We start from the raw sequence: 16,332 nt of genomic DNA, 5'->3' as shown, positions 1-16,332 counted from the left end.
GGTTCCCTCCCTGTGAGATGTGAGGATACTGGGAACCAGGCAGAGGGCCTTCTCGGTAGTGGCACCCGCCCTGTAGAACGCACTCCCATCAGAAGTCAAGGAGATAAACAACTATCTGATTATTAGAAGACATCTGAAGGCAGCCCTGTATCGGGAAGTTCTTAAAATTTGATGTTTTACTGTGTTGGAAGCAGCCCAGAGTGGCTGGGGAACCCAGTCAGATGGGTGGAATAAATAACTTGTTATTATTTCCCCTGGTTGGTCCAGCCTTTTGGGCCCTCCGGACGTCCTTAGACAGACATGCCCATCTTGGGACTGTTTCTCGGGGCGGGAGGGGGGACGCGTCTCGCTTGTTTTCCTCCGGTTTGGGGCTGCAGGAATAAAGAAGATTGCTAACTCAAGGTTGCAACCATTTGGGTGGCTTGAGTTCTGTGAAAGCGCCCGGCCTTTGGAGATAACCAGCTGCTGAAAATAGAACAGAGAAGGATTCCTTTGAGTCAAACTTCTTTCCCTCCTCCTCCAATAATCTCTCCAGGGAACAACACTGTGCATTGTTGATTCAAGGACAGCCGGGTTGAAAGGAGAGAATTCAAGACACCTCTTCGCCTGCCGTTTCGCTTTCTCTCTGTGGACGCTTCCTCTACCCCCTATTTCAAAGGATGTCTCCATTTGCTGCTGGTCTCCGGCAGCTTTCCTAGAAGCATCCCGAGACAAACCATGCGCCCCGTTATCGGAAGAGCCGTCCTGAGCCTCCTGCTGATGATCAAGTCTATCCCTGCGCCTGGGAAGGAGATCCTAGCAGGGGAAGGGCCTGAGCTTCCAAGCTCCAGGGAATCTGGGGGGCCCAATCCCCCAGAAGAGGACGGAGTCCTGGGCACGTCGGACTTTGCAGACCCCAGGATGACGGTGGAGGCCCTATATCCCTTGGACACAGACTGGGGCGGGCTCTTAGGTCTGTGGCCCCACAGGGCTAGCTTTCGGCCGAGGCCCCACGGAGACCCCCAGGGGCCTGTTTGTAGGGTCAAGGTGCGCCGGGGTGGCGAATTGAGCCGCCGTCCTCTGGAGGTTGTGGGTCTCCTCACCAGCTACGATAGCAGGTTCCTGGAGGCTCTGAGTGGGTCCATCTGGAGCGAGGAGGATATGGAGGTGTTTGGGGTCTGCCCCACAGATGTGTCCCGGGGTGTCCTGGCCTCTCTGCAGCGGGTTGGCGCTCACCTGGACGACCCGGGGGAAAACCGGCTTCTGTGGCTACACCTGGAAGAAGGTAGGTGGCCATTTGCGTGAGAGCTCTTAATTGGTGAGCGCCAATTTGTTTCCACGCTTCAGATGATCGGGAAAGGGATTGGAAACAAAACTGCCAGGGCCATGATGCCGTTCTGCAAATTGATGGTGCAGACACCTCTGGAAGGCGGTGAATGGTTCTGGGTGCCTCGCCTCAAAAGGGAGTTGGAAAAGGTTCAGAAGAGGGCAGCCCAAACGGTCAAGCGGATGTAGCAAGTTCCCTGGGATCCACGTTTGGGGCTTTTTTGTTTAGATGAAGAGGCAACATGATAGATAAAACGATCCATGACGTTGAAAAAGTGGGATGTTGAAAAGTTTCCCTCCTGAACGCTAGAACTCACGGGAATCCCAGTGAAACTGAAGGTTGGAAGATTCAGGGCAGATTTCCTAGTTAGCTTCAAAAGGGATTTGGACAAGTTTGGGGTGTTATAGATGGCTAGTAGCCATGCTGCTTTGCTCTTCCTCTATGACGGGAGGCAGCAGTGTTTCTGAATATCACAGAACCATAGAATCGTTGGAAGGGACCCAGGGGTCATCTAGTCCAACCCCCTGCAAGGCAGGAATATCGGTTGCTGCAAATGACAGGAGGGGAGAGTGTTGCTCTGATGCTTGAATCCAGTTTCCCAGAAGAGGCAACAGACTGGCCACTGTGATGCTGAACTAGCAGCCAGGCTCTTATGTTTCTGTGGAACCTCCCAGTCCAGAGGCAGTCTATCGCGATCCCTAGGTTCTTAGGGGTATTTGGCTGCTGCAAGAACAGGATGCTGGACTAGGTGGGCTCTTGGCCTGATCCTGCCGGTGTGCTCGTCTGATGTTCTTATTTGGCCTCATAGGTGTGGGTTATAAGCAGGAGTTCTCGACACCCAGGCATCAAGATAACTTTCAGATTTTTGGGGACTTCCCTGGCTTTTTTCTGGCCCACGTAGGACCAGCCTGGATAGTTAGCCTTGGTGAAGACTTGACGTTTTCATCCCCCAAAAAGTTTTTGATTTGAGTTTCTCCTGAAATGAGGCTGCATTTTAATGTTGTATTTTAATCTTGTTTTTTAAGTTGTATTTCAATCAATTGTTTTTATACCTGGTGTTAGCCGCCCTGAGCCCAGTCTTGGCTAGGGAGGGTGGGGTATAAATAAAAATTATTATTATTATTATTATTATTATTATTATTATTATTATTATTTTTTTTTTTTTATAATAATATTTATTAAAGTTTCAAAAAAGTTATAAAGATAAGAAAGAAAAAATGAGAACAAACGAAAAGAAAAAAAAACCAAGAATATAACATACAGAAAGATAAAAGCAGTTAAAAACATTCCCCTCTTTCCATGTCTTATCTTTCATTTACTTATTTCCCTGACCTCCTCACACCTCCCTTTTTTGTATTCTAGTTCAATTAAATATTCCAGCAAATCCTTTCCAGCTTGGTTTTTATCCTAATAGTTTATCCTAATATAGTATAATTTTACATTCTCGTCTTTCAACAGTTAAAAAATCAATGTTTACCTAACCTTTTGTATCATTTCTGCTAATACCACATTACTTCATTCCAACATCCTTCTAACATTCCTGAATTTTACAATGTTTCTGTAGATAAACTTTAAATTTTCTCCAATCTTCTTCCACCTATTATTATTATTATTATTAAGTCTCCCAGCTTGAGAGTCTTCTTCCCTTGCTCAGTGCCAACTTTGCAAGCGCCTTGTCAGACAGCACACTTATTATGGGATTGGTGGCCCCATCTCTGATCCCTGCCAGTGCTCTGCCCCTATGCAAAGTTTCCAAGGGCAGCCCCATTCCTGAGTGTGTTGCAGTAGTCTAGCTCGGGTTCAACCAGGGCATGAGTCACTCAGGCAAGGCCTGATCTCTTTCTCTCCAGGTAGCGCCACTGCTGTCTGGTGCCCATTGGGGACTGGCGAGGCGGGAAGCAGGGACCCCAAAAAGTAGGGAGAGCCAGAGCCAATGAGAGGCTGCGCTGGATTATTCTAGTCTCACACACACCCCCACCTCCCAGCTGGTTTCTGCAATGGTGGGATCTAGTTATGAGATTTTCTGATTTCTACTATATGCAAAGAGTAAATAGTGATCTATGCAGCCAAAACAGAACCCCCCCCCAATGCACAAGGGGAAAAGTGTTGGCAGGCTTGGGATGAACCCCAAATATTGCAGAAAGCCCTCAAATTTAGCGCTCCATGAAGCTTGCACCCCGCAATGTCTTCTGTAGGCTGAGGATGCAGATTGGAAACCCCAGTGTGTGTTGGGGGGCAGGGAATGGAGGAAGATGAGGAAGAGAGTGGGGTGGAATGGCGTATTGTGAAAGAGGGCTTGGCTGCTGGGTGTGGGGTGGCCTGGCTGAGAAGCCCCACACGCCCCACACTTTGTTACAGGTCTCCATCCTATCTCCTTCTCTCTATATGCCTCAGTTCAGGGCCAGCAGTGGGAACTGGATGGGAGAAGAATAGAATCTATTCAGTTCCCCAAAAAGAGCAGAATATATTGAAGAACAGGGGATACCGGGCAGAAAGTGCTCCATGCACTGCAACCTTTTATTGCAGTACTCATGGTGTCTTCCTCCCTCCCTCTCTGCCTCTGATCAGGACCAAGATGGCAATTTCGCCAGAAAAACACACAACAACTTGCCATAATGCAAAGAGCCGAATAAGTCGACCCGCTACAATGCATGCTGCCTGGTTCTTCGGGTGTGCGGTACTTCTCTTTTTTTTTTTTTTTAAATAATATTTATTAAAATTTTTCAAAAATACAAAAAATATCACTTTACGGGACTCCCCCCTTCCCCCACCCCTACCATATTCCCCTTTCATATTGTTGGCCAAACAAGTTCCCCATTCAAATTGAAACTTAATTTGTTTTACAGTAAAAAAAAGAAAAAAAAAAAAAAAAAAAAACCCAGTGTTCTTTCCCCAAGACCCACCCCATGTCATTCCACAATTTCCATTTTTTAATAAAAGAAGCACCCCAGATAATAGAAACAGAAAAGGTAGAGAATAAAAAATATAATGAATAATAGACCAATTCAGCAAAAAATAACCAAGTTGGCAAGCCTTTGGAGTTTTAGTTCTCCCCCCCCTGTCCCCGGTTTAATTTCCCCCTGACCATCAACCCCTGGTGTCTGCCTGGAATTCTTAAGACCATAAATCACAACTTTTCCCCAGCTCCTTGCTGGCTTTTTCTTTTTTTAAAATTAAAAATAAATTTTTTTGAAAATCAAAATTATTATTATTATCATTATTTTTCAAAACTTTAACTTCAGTCTTTAATAAAACTGTAATAAAACTCCCTCCATTGTTCTTTCCAGGTTGTAGTCTGATTTCCCTTTGTTCCGCTGCTAAAACGTTGTAGTTCGAAAGTTTGGTAAGTCTGCAGGGATGGTTGTTATTCAGGGGCAAAACCTTACGTTCAGTCCCTTCCTTTCTTCAATAGAAAAATCTATTGTCTCCTTTAAAAAAACAAAAAAGAAAACACCCTGAAGACGAGATGTTATTTCCGTTTTGCAGCTTTCCCAGAAGATAACCAGTCCTGTAAAGTTCCATTGGTGTTTTTCCACTTTCCCAATCCTTGTAATGTCCCGAAACTCCTCAAGGGGGATTGTTGTATCTTTGTTTCCTCTAATCCAAAAGTCAATTTGTTATCCATATTCGCCATTTTGTATCCAAATTTTAACAAGTTGTAGCAAATTGTATCAAATTTAACCAGCCAAGTTCTCATAATAAAATCCACTCCGCTTTTCGACTTTGACAGCTATTTTGACAGCTGTCAAGATCTCCGACTCCTTTCACCAGGCTCTCTCTTCAGTCACCCCGGTTCCCAGGGGGGGGGGTTGCGTTTCCCTTCTCCAGTTCCTCCTCCAGCACAGTTCTTGTAGTTCCCCATCGTGAAATTTTGGATTTTTATCAGCAATGCAAGCCTTTTTGGGTCTTGGTTTCCCCGTCCTTGTTTTGGAAAGTTTACAATAGGGAGGGGACTGACTTCCTTTTTGGATCCCCCCCGCTCGTATCCAATTCGAAAAAAAAATTTTTTTTTTCCTCCTTTTGAACCCGATTTCCAAATTTACTCACGGGTTGTTGTTGAAAAGTCCGAATTTTCAATGGAAGAAGTCAGCGCTCTCCGCCGAATGGCATGCGGCTTCGCTCAGCAGGGGAAGCAGAGAACTCAAGGCACCACGCTTCTCCCCGGCACCCGATCCGTAGCCTTTAAAAAGGCTCCTTCACGAGTCGGGAGGGCGCTAACGGTGCAAGCCGAGTCTCCATGTCCACGGCCTCCGTGGCCGTGGTTTCTAAGGGTCCCCGCATCGCCGGTGCGGTAGAACCCAGCCCCTGCCGAGCAGACTCCCTCCGGAGCTCGGAGGGAGTCCGCCATTCGGCGATGGCGCCAACCCGGAAGTCGGGTGTGCGGTACTTCTCGGCCAGAGCTTAGTCTCGGGATGGCATCAGGGTTTGACTTGACAGTGTGAATGGGATTGCCTGTTGCTTTTTTAAAATGCAGGCAGGCAGGCAAGGTTTTGTTATTATTTCGTTTTATAATCTATATGAAGTGGCGAGAACCATTAGTTTCTGGAGGTGAAATCTCAAAGGGTACTTTCACTGCATATGTATATGAAAGGAATGCAAAATCATATTAAAAGTGTCTGGAGGCGCTAGTCCTCATTGAGATCTCAAATGATGCCTGGTTTTCTCATAATGCAGAGCGAGCGATGCCAAGTGTAAGATTTTTGGCTGTCCCCCCCGGAGCTGCATTTGCTATTTAAGCTGGAGTTTGGTACACCAACAGTGGTGGGAGTGAGGCTGGGGTCTCCGTTGTCCCAGGATGAAGAAGCAGGTCCCCGTCTGATTCTCCGGTTTCCTTCCTGCAGTGAAATGGGAGGCGGAAACGAAACTGCTCTTCCAGCTGGCCTTCCACGAAGAGGATGCCGGGGGCTCCTTGAGGTCCCTGCAACTGGCCCTGCTGATATTTTACCAAGGCGGAAAGGAATCGGGGGGCCTTGGGACCCCGGAGAAATTCCTGGTGGGAGGGGAAGGTCTCCATCCTAAACAGGTATGCAAACGGGGATGGGGGGGCCGGCAATCATTGGAAAGATGATCATCATCATCATCAACCTTTATTACGGTCCAGAGACCCAACAAATCATTACAAAACAATACACAATTCATACAGCCTACCTCCAGGTTAAACAAACATATTGTTCAGAATATAAGGATCATTGGTTCTTGCAACCACTGATAAAAACTTTGCCTCTGCTAATGTTCTAGCGTTTGTCCGGTCTTCCAGTAGGAACCTGACATAGTGAGCCTCTGATTTTCCCGGGAAAGGTACCAGCGAGGGTAGTATCAGTTCAGCCCTGGCTTGCTCATATTTTGCACAGTGCAACAAAATATGTTTGATGGAATCGATGTCTTGAGCACACGAGCAAAGTCTGTCCTTGTAGGGAACTCCTCTCAACCTGCCATCCAACTATAAGATAATTATTTCATTCATGGCTCTGGACACCTCTCTTTTCCTTCGGCTGAGACGTGCAGAGCTCCCCTCAGACTTTATCCTCGCACAACAACCCTGTGAGGTAGGTGAGGCCCAAGGTCACCAGGTGAGCATCATTGGGATTTGAACCCAAGGGTCTTCCCAGTCCTAAAGCGACATGCCCATTTCATGGACAGAGATAGTCCGTCAGCTGCCATTTATTTTTTTTAAATAATTTTTATTGAATGATTTTATGTTACAAAAAACAATACAACCATACTACCACTAAATATAATTAAGAAATAAAAATTACATACATCAATATTTAGTTTATTTGTTATTTACCGTCTTATTTCCTCCCAAACATTCCATACAAAAACACACATATGTGCAGACACCCACACACAAAATGATAATAATGAAAGTAAATATTTTTCCCCCTTTTATCTTCCAAACTCTTTTCTTCAACTTTGACTTCCTGTCAAGTCCCTTTGCATATATTTTATCTTACAATCGAATGTACACAAAACAATAGACTTTGCTCTGGTGGAATGAATACGCCAGATACGATATAGCGTGTAATTTTGGACTCCCCTCTTTTTGACACTCTTACGAGAGACCTACTGGCGACTCTCTTGAAGCTTAAAGTATCTACCTACAAAGAATTTGGAATCCAGTATCTGTTGTGGGATGGTATACCCAGATCTACTGAGATTGTTTGAGGATATTCAGCCGAGATTTTTAAAGTCAAATTTGAAACTACTAAATTTTACTGAATGGTGGCTACTGATTCTTTTATATGTTTCACGTGTTTAATAGACCTTGATCACCAATGTTTTATGCATGTTTTTTCCCCTCTCTCTCTTTTATGATTTTATTGTCTGAATTGTGCCAATAAAAGCTGAGTGAATGAATGAAATAGAGCCTCCATGTCCAGGACCACGCTACCAGGGAGCATAAAAACTGGCCTAAATAGATTCCTGGTCCCTGTTTTTCCTAAACTGATACTTTGAGAAACATAAATGAGGGCAATGCTTTGACTCTCAGTTATTATTGTTGTTAATTTAGTTGCTCTGCAAGCACAGCCCTGCGGAAATCCAACTGGTAAGGCCTTTCCCTGCCACCCGCAGCCTTGCCCAAACTTGGGTCTCCAGCTGCCTTGGGACTACAAGTCCCATCATCCTTGACTGCTGGTCCTGCTAGCTGGGGACGATGGGAGTTGTAGTCCCAGTACAGCTGGAGATCCAAGTTTGGGCAACCTGGAATTCTAGAGGAGAGACATCACCCGTTGAACTTCTGCCTAGCGGAGGCGATGCTAAGTGCGTGGGGTGCTGCTGCCTTTAGCCATTTTTGCAAATATTGGATGCTGTCTCATTTCCACCCCGCAGGTCGTCTGTCTCTCCAGCAGAACCCAGTACCTCGTCCTTCAGGGGTCGGCGATGTCAGGCAGACATTCCCTGGGGCAGCTCAGCTTTGAGGTTTCCTTGGAAATCAAGCGCCAGAGGAGCAATGGTAGGACCCCTATTGCATAAAATGGAATAGAAACAAACCTTGGACACGCAAGCCAAGCATTGGGGGGTGGGCTTTCATCCCGAGCCCCGCTCAGGCTTGCACTTTCCACAGCATGCAAGTATATGCAAAATAAATTCCCTTCCCAATATGTAATTTTATTGAATTCCCACATTTTTCCAAATTAACTTCAAATTCAATAGATATTTAATGTATTGGCTTTTCACTTCCAGCTCCATTGTGTTTTTGTTTTGCATTATATATCCAACTGTTATCTACTGCAAAAACCCCTGTAATGCAATTACTTTATCATTTTTAATTTTACTGTTATTCATGCTTTTATACTGTATTTTATGCTGCTTTTACAATTAAGTGTTTTAAATTTGTTGTTAGCCGCCCTGAGCCCGGTATTATTATTATTATTATTATTATGATTATTATTATTATTTTCCTTCCAATGCTCCTCTCTTGGATCCTGCCTGCAATTTCACTTGTTTGTAGTGCTTTTCCAAATAGCCCAGAAAAGGCCTCCATTCTTGCATAAAAAGTTCATCAAAATAAATCCTTTAAAATGCAGAACATGCTTTGACATCGTCTGCACCTGAAATCACAAAGGCCCAATCCTCACCACGTTGCAGTCCTTACACGGGAGTAAAGCCTCTGTCGACCTTACATGGGGCTTAGAAGAGGAGTTCAGGGATATGTTTATTTTTTAAAAATAACTTTATAAGTTTTGTGCCTTTGCTTCCCAATTTGCATTGCACCGTGGATTTTATTGATTATAGTTCGGAAATTGTTTGTTGTGATCGTTAAGAGTGAAGTTCTGTTTAATTATTATCTGCCGATGTTTAATTTTACTGTGCGCTATTATATTCTAACGGATTATTTAATATTACTTTATTTGACATAGGTTGTTTATTTTCAAAGAATCATAGAACTGGTGGACTCTCCTTTTTTGGAGGTTTTTAAGCAGAGATTTAAAAATCTCCCTAAATCTCTGTTTAGGGAAGCTTTTAATGTTTAATAGGTTATTGTATTTTAATACTCTGTTGGAAGCCGCTCAGAGTGGCTGGGGAAACCCAACCAGATGGGTGGGGTATAAATAAATTATTATTATTATTATTATTATTATTATTATTATTATTATTGGGTGGCCCTCTGTCACGGATGCTTTAGCTGAGATTCCTGCATAGCATGGGGTTGGACTAGATGACCCACAAAGGTCCCTTCCAACCCTACAGTTTTTGATTCTACAAAGGGGGAAGTGATATGATAGCCATGTTCAAATATATAAAAGGATGTCACATAGAGGAGGGAGAAAGGTTGTTTTCTGCTGCTCCAGAGAAGCGGACACGGAGCAATGGTTCCAAACTACAAGAAAGAAGATTCCACCTAAACATTAGGAAGAACTTCCTGACAGTAAGAGCTGTTCGACAGTGGAATTTGCTGCCAAGGAGTGTGGTGGAGTCTCCTTCTTTGGAGGTCTTTAAGCAGAGGCTTGACAACCATATGTCAGGAGTGCTCTGATGGTGTTTCCTGCTTGGCAGGGGGTTGGACTCAATGGCCCTTGTGGTCTCTTCCAACTCTATGATTCTATGATTCTATGGAAGTTGCATTTATTCTCAGTCCGCTTTTGCCTCTGTCCCTGCCCAGCTCTGGGTGTCCCTTCCAATTCTACAATTCTACGATTTCATCTTCCCCACCACAACAACCCTGTGAGGTAGGATAGGCAGAGAGACAGTGGCTGCCCCCCCCCAGGTCCCTCCCACTAAGCTGCATGTGGCTGAGCGGGGGATTCGAACCCTGGTCTTCCGAGTCTTATGCTCTAACCACTACACCACACTACGCCTCTCCTTTGATAATATTAAATAATAGCAGCAGAAAACAATAATAATAGCAGCAGCCGTCTTTTCAGGAATTAGAGGAGGGGTCTTTATTAGCTACAACCGAGAGAGAGACCTTCCATTTGTTCTACTCCTCTTTGCCTCCCTTGCAGGCACCGGCCTCTCCCAACATGAAACCCAAAACCTCCTGTTCGGTTTCGACCCGAAGTGCTTCACGCGCATGACTCCGGCTGTGCTGCTTCTGGCCAGGCTGAGACCCCGAGCTGCTCCAATCCTTCTTCCCTCCTCATCTTTCCTCGCCGCCGATGGCAAGGTGGACGTGGTCCCTTACCTGAACCCCAGGTGAGACCCCATCCCTCCCCGCCGAGGGCTGTGCTTGATTTGCTCAAAAGGGAGGGCACTCTGTCCATGCTCAGGAGACCACGGGTCATCTGCTTCCCTTGAAAACCAGCATTTCTCTCCCTCCTTTCTCTGGCTGTGCACATGATGCACATTCAAAGCGCATGGGAACGGCAGGAGGTGCTCTGGTGTCCGAATCAGGCTGGCGGGTTTCCCTTTGGAAACTGCGAGAACAGGACGGGGGACAAGACGGACCCGCTTTGCCCTGATCCAGAAGGAATGTCCTTATGGAGCCTCCAGGTCCAAAGGCAGTCTATCTGGACCCCTAGTTTCTATGGGGTATACCTGAAGGAGCGTCTCCACCCCCATCGTTCTGCCCGGACACTGAGGTCCAGCACCGAGGGCCTTCTGGCGGTTCTCTCACTGCAAGAAGCCAAGTTACAGGGAACCGGCAGAGGGCCTTCTTGGTGGTAGCACCTGCCCTGTGGATGTCAAAGAGAAAAACAACTACAGTGGTACCTTGGGTTAAGTACTTAATTTGTTCCGGAGGTCCGTTCTTAACCTGAAACTGTTCTTAACCTGAAGCACCACTTTAGCTAATGGGGCCTCCTGCTACTGCTGCGCCGCCGGAGCACGATTTCTGTTCTCATCCTGAAGCAAAGTTCTTAACCTGAGGCACTATTTCTGGGTTAGCGGAGTCTGTAACCTGAAGCGTATGTACCCCAAGGTACCACTGTACCAGACTTTTAGAAGACATCTGAAGGCAGCCCTGTTTAGGGAAGCTTTTAATGTTTAATAGGTTATTGTATTTTAATATTCTGTTGGAAGCCACCCAGAGTGGCTGGGGAAGCCCAGCCAGATGGCCAGGGTATAAATAAATTATTATTATTATTATTATTATTATTATTATTGTTATTATTATTATTATTATTATCATTAATTTGTCCACTGTGAAGCCCTTGGCCTGATGCACCCACCCTTCTGACGTCCTTCTCTCCGCAGTGTACCCCCGACGTCTGCCACGGCCGATGTGCAGCCCTCCCCGGTCCCCCAGCCGAACGCCACTTCCGCCCACCCGGCACCCTCCAGCACCGGCCGTTTCCTCGCCGCTCTCTCCCAGTTCGTCAACAAGGTCCTCAGCCCTTCCGGACAGCCCCCACCGGCCCCCGGGCCGCAGCTGCGGCTGAACTTTGACACCATGGAAGCCCTCCCTCACCGGGTGCTCAATCTCTCGGAGAAGGTGGCGCTGGAGCGGCTGGTGCAGTCCGAAGACCCCCTGGTGGTCTTGTTCCCCGAAAACAGCCAGGCCTTGATGGAGAGCCACCTGGCGCACTGGGCGCTGGAGGGGAAACTGCTGCGGCAACTGCTGCAGAAATTGCGGGAGGTGATTCGGGAGCTGGCGGCCTCCCCGTCTTTCCGGGACCACGAGAGCCTCTTCCACGGCCTCCTGGCGTTCTGCTACTACCCTCCCGGGGTCCCCGGTGGTGGCGATCCCGAGGGATCTGCAGAAGGATCTCCCGGGCGGCGGAAGATCCACAGCCTGCTGCTTCTCAAAGCCTTGCAGGCCCTGCGCGCCCGCTGGCGGGAGTCCCGGAAGGCGGCCCCCCGCGCCAACCGCAGCACCCAGGAGCGAGACGACTATTGCCGGCTGCGCAAGCTGCGGATCGAGCTGGTGTCCACGGGGTACATCATCTTCCCCGAGTGGTACGACGCCAACAACTGCGCTGGGCCCTGCCGCTTCCCGCTCTCGTCCCGCGTCCCCGACTACTACTCTCACACGCTCTTCCTGCTGCGGGTGCAGGAGCAGGGCCTGCCCCTGGAGAGAGCCCCCTGCTGCGTCCCCGTCAGGTACTCCAGGAGCATCATCGTCACCTTCACCAACGACCAAGGCATGAAGGTGAAGGCCTACCCCGACATGGTGGCCGAGGAGTGCGGCTGTCGGTAGAGAGAGGCCGGCTCGGCGGCGGCGGCCGGGGTGCTTTGCCCTCCTCCTCCCGCCGTTGAGCTCGCCTCTCCTTGCCCGGCTGTGCCCTGTTCTCCTTTCCCATCAATTACTTCACCCTCCTCCCACCGCTGACGTCACCCTCCTTCACTCACCATTGACTTCACCCTCCTTCGCTCACCATTGACTTCACCCTCCTCCCACTGTTGACATCACCCTCCTTCGCTCACCATTGACTTCACCCTCCTCCCACCGTTGACATCACCCTCCTTCGCTCACCGTTGACATCACCCTCCTTCGCTCACCATTGACTTCACCCTCCTTCGCTCACCATTGACTTCACCCTCCTTCGCTCACCATTGACTTCACCCTCCTTTGCTCACCGTTGACATCACCCTCCTTCGCTCACCATTGACTTCACCCTCCTTCGCTCACCATTGACTTCACCCTCCTTCGCTCACCATTGACTTCACCCTCCTTCGCTCACCATTGACTTCACCCTCCTTCGCTCACCGTTGACTTCACCCTCCTTCGCTCACCGTTGACTTCACCCTCCTTCGCTCACCATTGACTTCACCCTCCTTCGCTCACCATTGACTTCACCCTCCTTCGCTCACCATTGACTTCACCCTCCTTCGCTCACCGTTGACTTCACCCTCCTTCGCTCACCATTGACTTCACCCTCCTTCGCTCACCATTGACTTCACCCTCCTTCGCTCACCATTGACTGCACCCTCCTCCCCCCGCTGACCAGGACTGCTGTATCTCCTCTTGTTCCTTAGACCAAGCTAATAATTCTGGTTCCACACCGATGACACCCCCTCATGCGTAATCAGCCTACCTCCAGTTTCTCTTGCTTTGCATAATTTATTCTGTATTTGCATATATATCTGATGGTGCTGGGATGATTAAATCTGTTGGATATTGGGTTTTTTAAAATTTTGACAGTGTGTGGCATTTCTTTTCCAGAAGCGGGCTGTGCTTGGTTTTGCTCCGTTCTTTAAATTGATGTAGTTTCTTTGCAGAGTAATCAAAGAATTGCAGAGTTGGAAGGGATCCCCCAAGGGTCATCTAGCCCAAGCCCCCCGCAAAGCAGGAGAGTGCTTGCAGGTTTCCCAGAGGCATCCAGTTGCGTTGCTGCTGATAAAAGGATGCTGGACAGGATAGACCAAAGTCTAGTCCAGCAGGGCTCTTCTGGACCCTAAAAATGGACCAAGGCCATGCCTCTAAGCATGTGCAGAGTGGTTTCCCTTTCCTGTGCTGCCGCCACCAGAACCCCACCACCAGCATCTAAGAAACAGCATTGCCTTTAAAGCCCTAAACGGCCTCGGTCCAGTATACCTGAAGGAGCGTCTCCACCCCCATCGTTCTGCTCACACGCTGAGGTCCAGCGCCCAGGGCCTTCTGGCGGTTCCCTCGCTGCGAGAAGCAAAGCTACAGGGAACCAGGCAGAGGGCCTTCTCGGTGGTGGCTCCCGCCCTGTGGAACACCCTCCCAGCAGATGTCAAAGAGAGAAACTACCTGACATTTTGAAGACATCTGAAGGCAGCCCTGTTCAGGGAAGCTTTTAATGTGACATTTTAATGTATTTTTAATCTTAGATGTATTCAAGTCTCCAGGGCCAGATGAACTGCATCCAAGAGTATTAAAAGAACTGGCAGATCTGATCTCAGAACCACTGGCAGTCTACCTTGATTTCAGCAAGGCATTCGACAAGGTGCCCCATGATATTCTTGTAAAGAAGCTGGTAAAATGCGCTCTTGACTATGCTACCACTCAGTGGATTTGTAACTGGCTGACTGACCGAACCCAAAGGGTGCTCATCAATGGTTCCTCTTCATCCTGGAGAAGAGTGACTAGTGGGGTGCCACAGGGTTCTGTCTTGGGCCCGGTCTTATTCAACATCTTTATCAACGACTTGGATGATGGACTCAAGGGCATCCTGATCAAATTTGCAGATGACACCAAACTGGGAGGGGTGGCTAACACCCCAGAGGACAGGATCACACTTCAAAACGACCTTGACAGATTAGAGAACTGGGCCAAAACAAACAAGATGAATTTTAACAGGGAGAAATGTAAAGTATTGCACTTGGGCAAAAAAAATGAGAGGCACAAATACAAGATGGGTGACACCTGGCTTGAGAGCAGTACATGTGAAAAGGATCTAGGAGTCTTGGTTGACCACAAACTTGACATGAGCCAACAGTGTGACGCGGCAGCTAAAAAAGCCAATGCAATTCTGGGCTGCATCAATAGGAGTATAGCATCTAGATCAAGGGAAGTAATAGTGCCACTGTATTCTGCTCTGGTCAGACCTCACCTGGAGTATTGTGTCCAGTTCTGGGCACCACAGTTCAAGAAGGACACTGACAAACTGGAACGTGTCCAGAGGAGGGCAACCAAAATGGTCAAAGGCCTGGAAACGATGCCTTATGAGGAACGGCTAAGGGAGCTGGGCATGTTTAGCCTGGAGAAGAGGAGGTTAAGGGGTGATATGATAGCCATGTTCAAATATATAAAAGGATGTCACATAGAGGAGGGAGAAAGGTTGTTTTCTGCTGCTCCAGAGAAGCGGACACGGAGCAATGGATCCAAACTACAAGAAAGAAGATTCCACCTAAACATTAGGAAGAACTTCCTGACAGTAAGAGCTGTTCGACAGTGGAATTTGCTGCCAAGGAGTGTGGTGGAGTCTCCTTCTTTGGAGGTCTTTAAGCAGAGGCTTGACAACCATATGTCAGGAGTGCTCTGATGGTGTTTCCTGCTTGGCAGGGGGTTGGACTCGATGGCCCTTGTGGTCTCTTCCAACTCTATGATTCTATGATTCTATGATTAATCTTTGTTGGAAGACGCCCAGAGAAGCTGGGGAAACTCGGCCAGATGGGCGGGGTACAAATAACAAATTATTATTATTATTATTATTATTATTATTATTATTATGAATGCTTAGAAGAGGCATCCCCTTCTGAGAGCAAGCCATGGATCCCTCCCATTATTGCTGGACTCGAACCCCTATCAGCTATGGACAGGAATTATGGGAGCTGAATTCCAGCAAGATTTGGCAACCATATATGTTCCTCTCCCCTGTTCCAAGAGGCGGCAAGGAAGAGATGAGAGGATGCATCTGTTTTTAAGAGGCATTCCACTCTTCTCCAATTTGGGATGGTGGGGAACCTGTATCCCTCCAGATACAGTGGATGCTCTGGTTGCGAACGTGATCCGTGCGGGATGCACATTCGCAACCCGCAGTATTTGCAACCCGCAGCGGCGCGTCTGCGCATGCGTGGGTTGCCATTTGGCACGCCTACACATGCACAAAGCGTGATTTAGCACTTCTGCGCATGTGCGACTGCCGAAACTTGGAAATAACTCGTTCCAGTACTTCCGTGTTTCGGCTGTCCACCACCCGAAAAAACACAACCTGAAGTGTCTGTAACCCGAGGTATGACTGTACTGGATTCCTCTATTTCAGACATGTCCAAAGTCCGGCCCAGGGGCCAAATCCGGCCCACTGGTCAGTTTAATCCAGCCCCACTGGCAATTTCTTTCCTGGGCATGGAACTTCCACTGGGCGGTTATGTCACTCCTGCCCACTGTTTGTCTCTCCCTCTGTGCTGCCTGCGATCTGAGCCAAAAGGTATATGAAAAGTATTCTGTGACTAATCCTTAAAAAAGGTCCGGAACTCTGGGGGGAAATCCTTAAAAAAGGTCAACAACTTCAATACTTCATCCCTAAAAAAAGGTTGGCCCTCATGCATGTTCATTTCATCAAATCTGGCCCTCTTTGAAAAAAGATTGGACACCGCTGCTCTATTTGGAAGACGCATCACTGTCCTGGTAGCAGGAAATGCCTCTTCCGAATAGAGCAGCTTTGGGGAAATCTGTGCCCCTTCAGGTGCCCTTAAGTTCCACCTCCCAGCAGCCCCAGAAGGCAGAATTTCCCAAT

General features: G+C 47.7%; 1 protein-coding gene across 1 annotated transcript; it reads left to right on the top strand.

Moving 5' to 3' along the window:
- The first annotated feature begins 81 nt into the window (after nt 1–81).
- Nucleotides 82–13,322, top strand: AMH (anti-Mullerian hormone). Its single transcript, XM_083594554.1, has 5 exons — nt 82–1,264; nt 6,148–6,329; nt 8,138–8,261; nt 10,255–10,444; nt 11,444–13,322. The coding sequence occupies exons 1-5, from the start codon at nt 718–720 to the stop codon at nt 12,384–12,386; spliced, it is 1,986 nt and encodes a 661-aa protein (XP_083450680.1). The 5' UTR covers nt 82–717; the 3' UTR covers nt 12,387–13,322.
- The last annotated feature ends 3,010 nt before the right edge of the window (nt 13,323–16,332 follow it).

The sequence above is a fragment of the Podarcis filfolensis genome (genome assembly GCF_964270895.1).
Source record: "Podarcis filfolensis genome assembly, chromosome: 18".
NCBI lineage: Eukaryota > Metazoa > Chordata > Lepidosauria > Squamata > Lacertidae > Podarcis > Podarcis filfolensis.
The sequence above is the reverse complement of the archived record's forward strand: the minus strand, read 5'-3'. Positions and strand labels throughout refer to the sequence as shown.

What these genes read in the sequence shown, in the direction of transcription:
- AMH (XM_083594554.1), top strand. Translation starts at nt 718, where the DNA reads ATGCGCCCCGTTATCGGAAGAGCCGTCCTGAGCCTCCTGCTGATGATC. An exon ending in GTGGCTACACCTGGAAGAAG is followed by an intron (nt 1,265 to 6,147) that starts GTAGGTGGCCAT and finishes TCCTTCCTGCAG; the next exon opens with TGAAATGGGAGGCGGAAACG. An exon ending in AAGGTCTCCATCCTAAACAG is followed by an intron (nt 6,330 to 8,137) that starts GTATGCAAACGG and finishes TCCACCCCGCAG; the next exon opens with GTCGTCTGTCTCTCCAGCAG.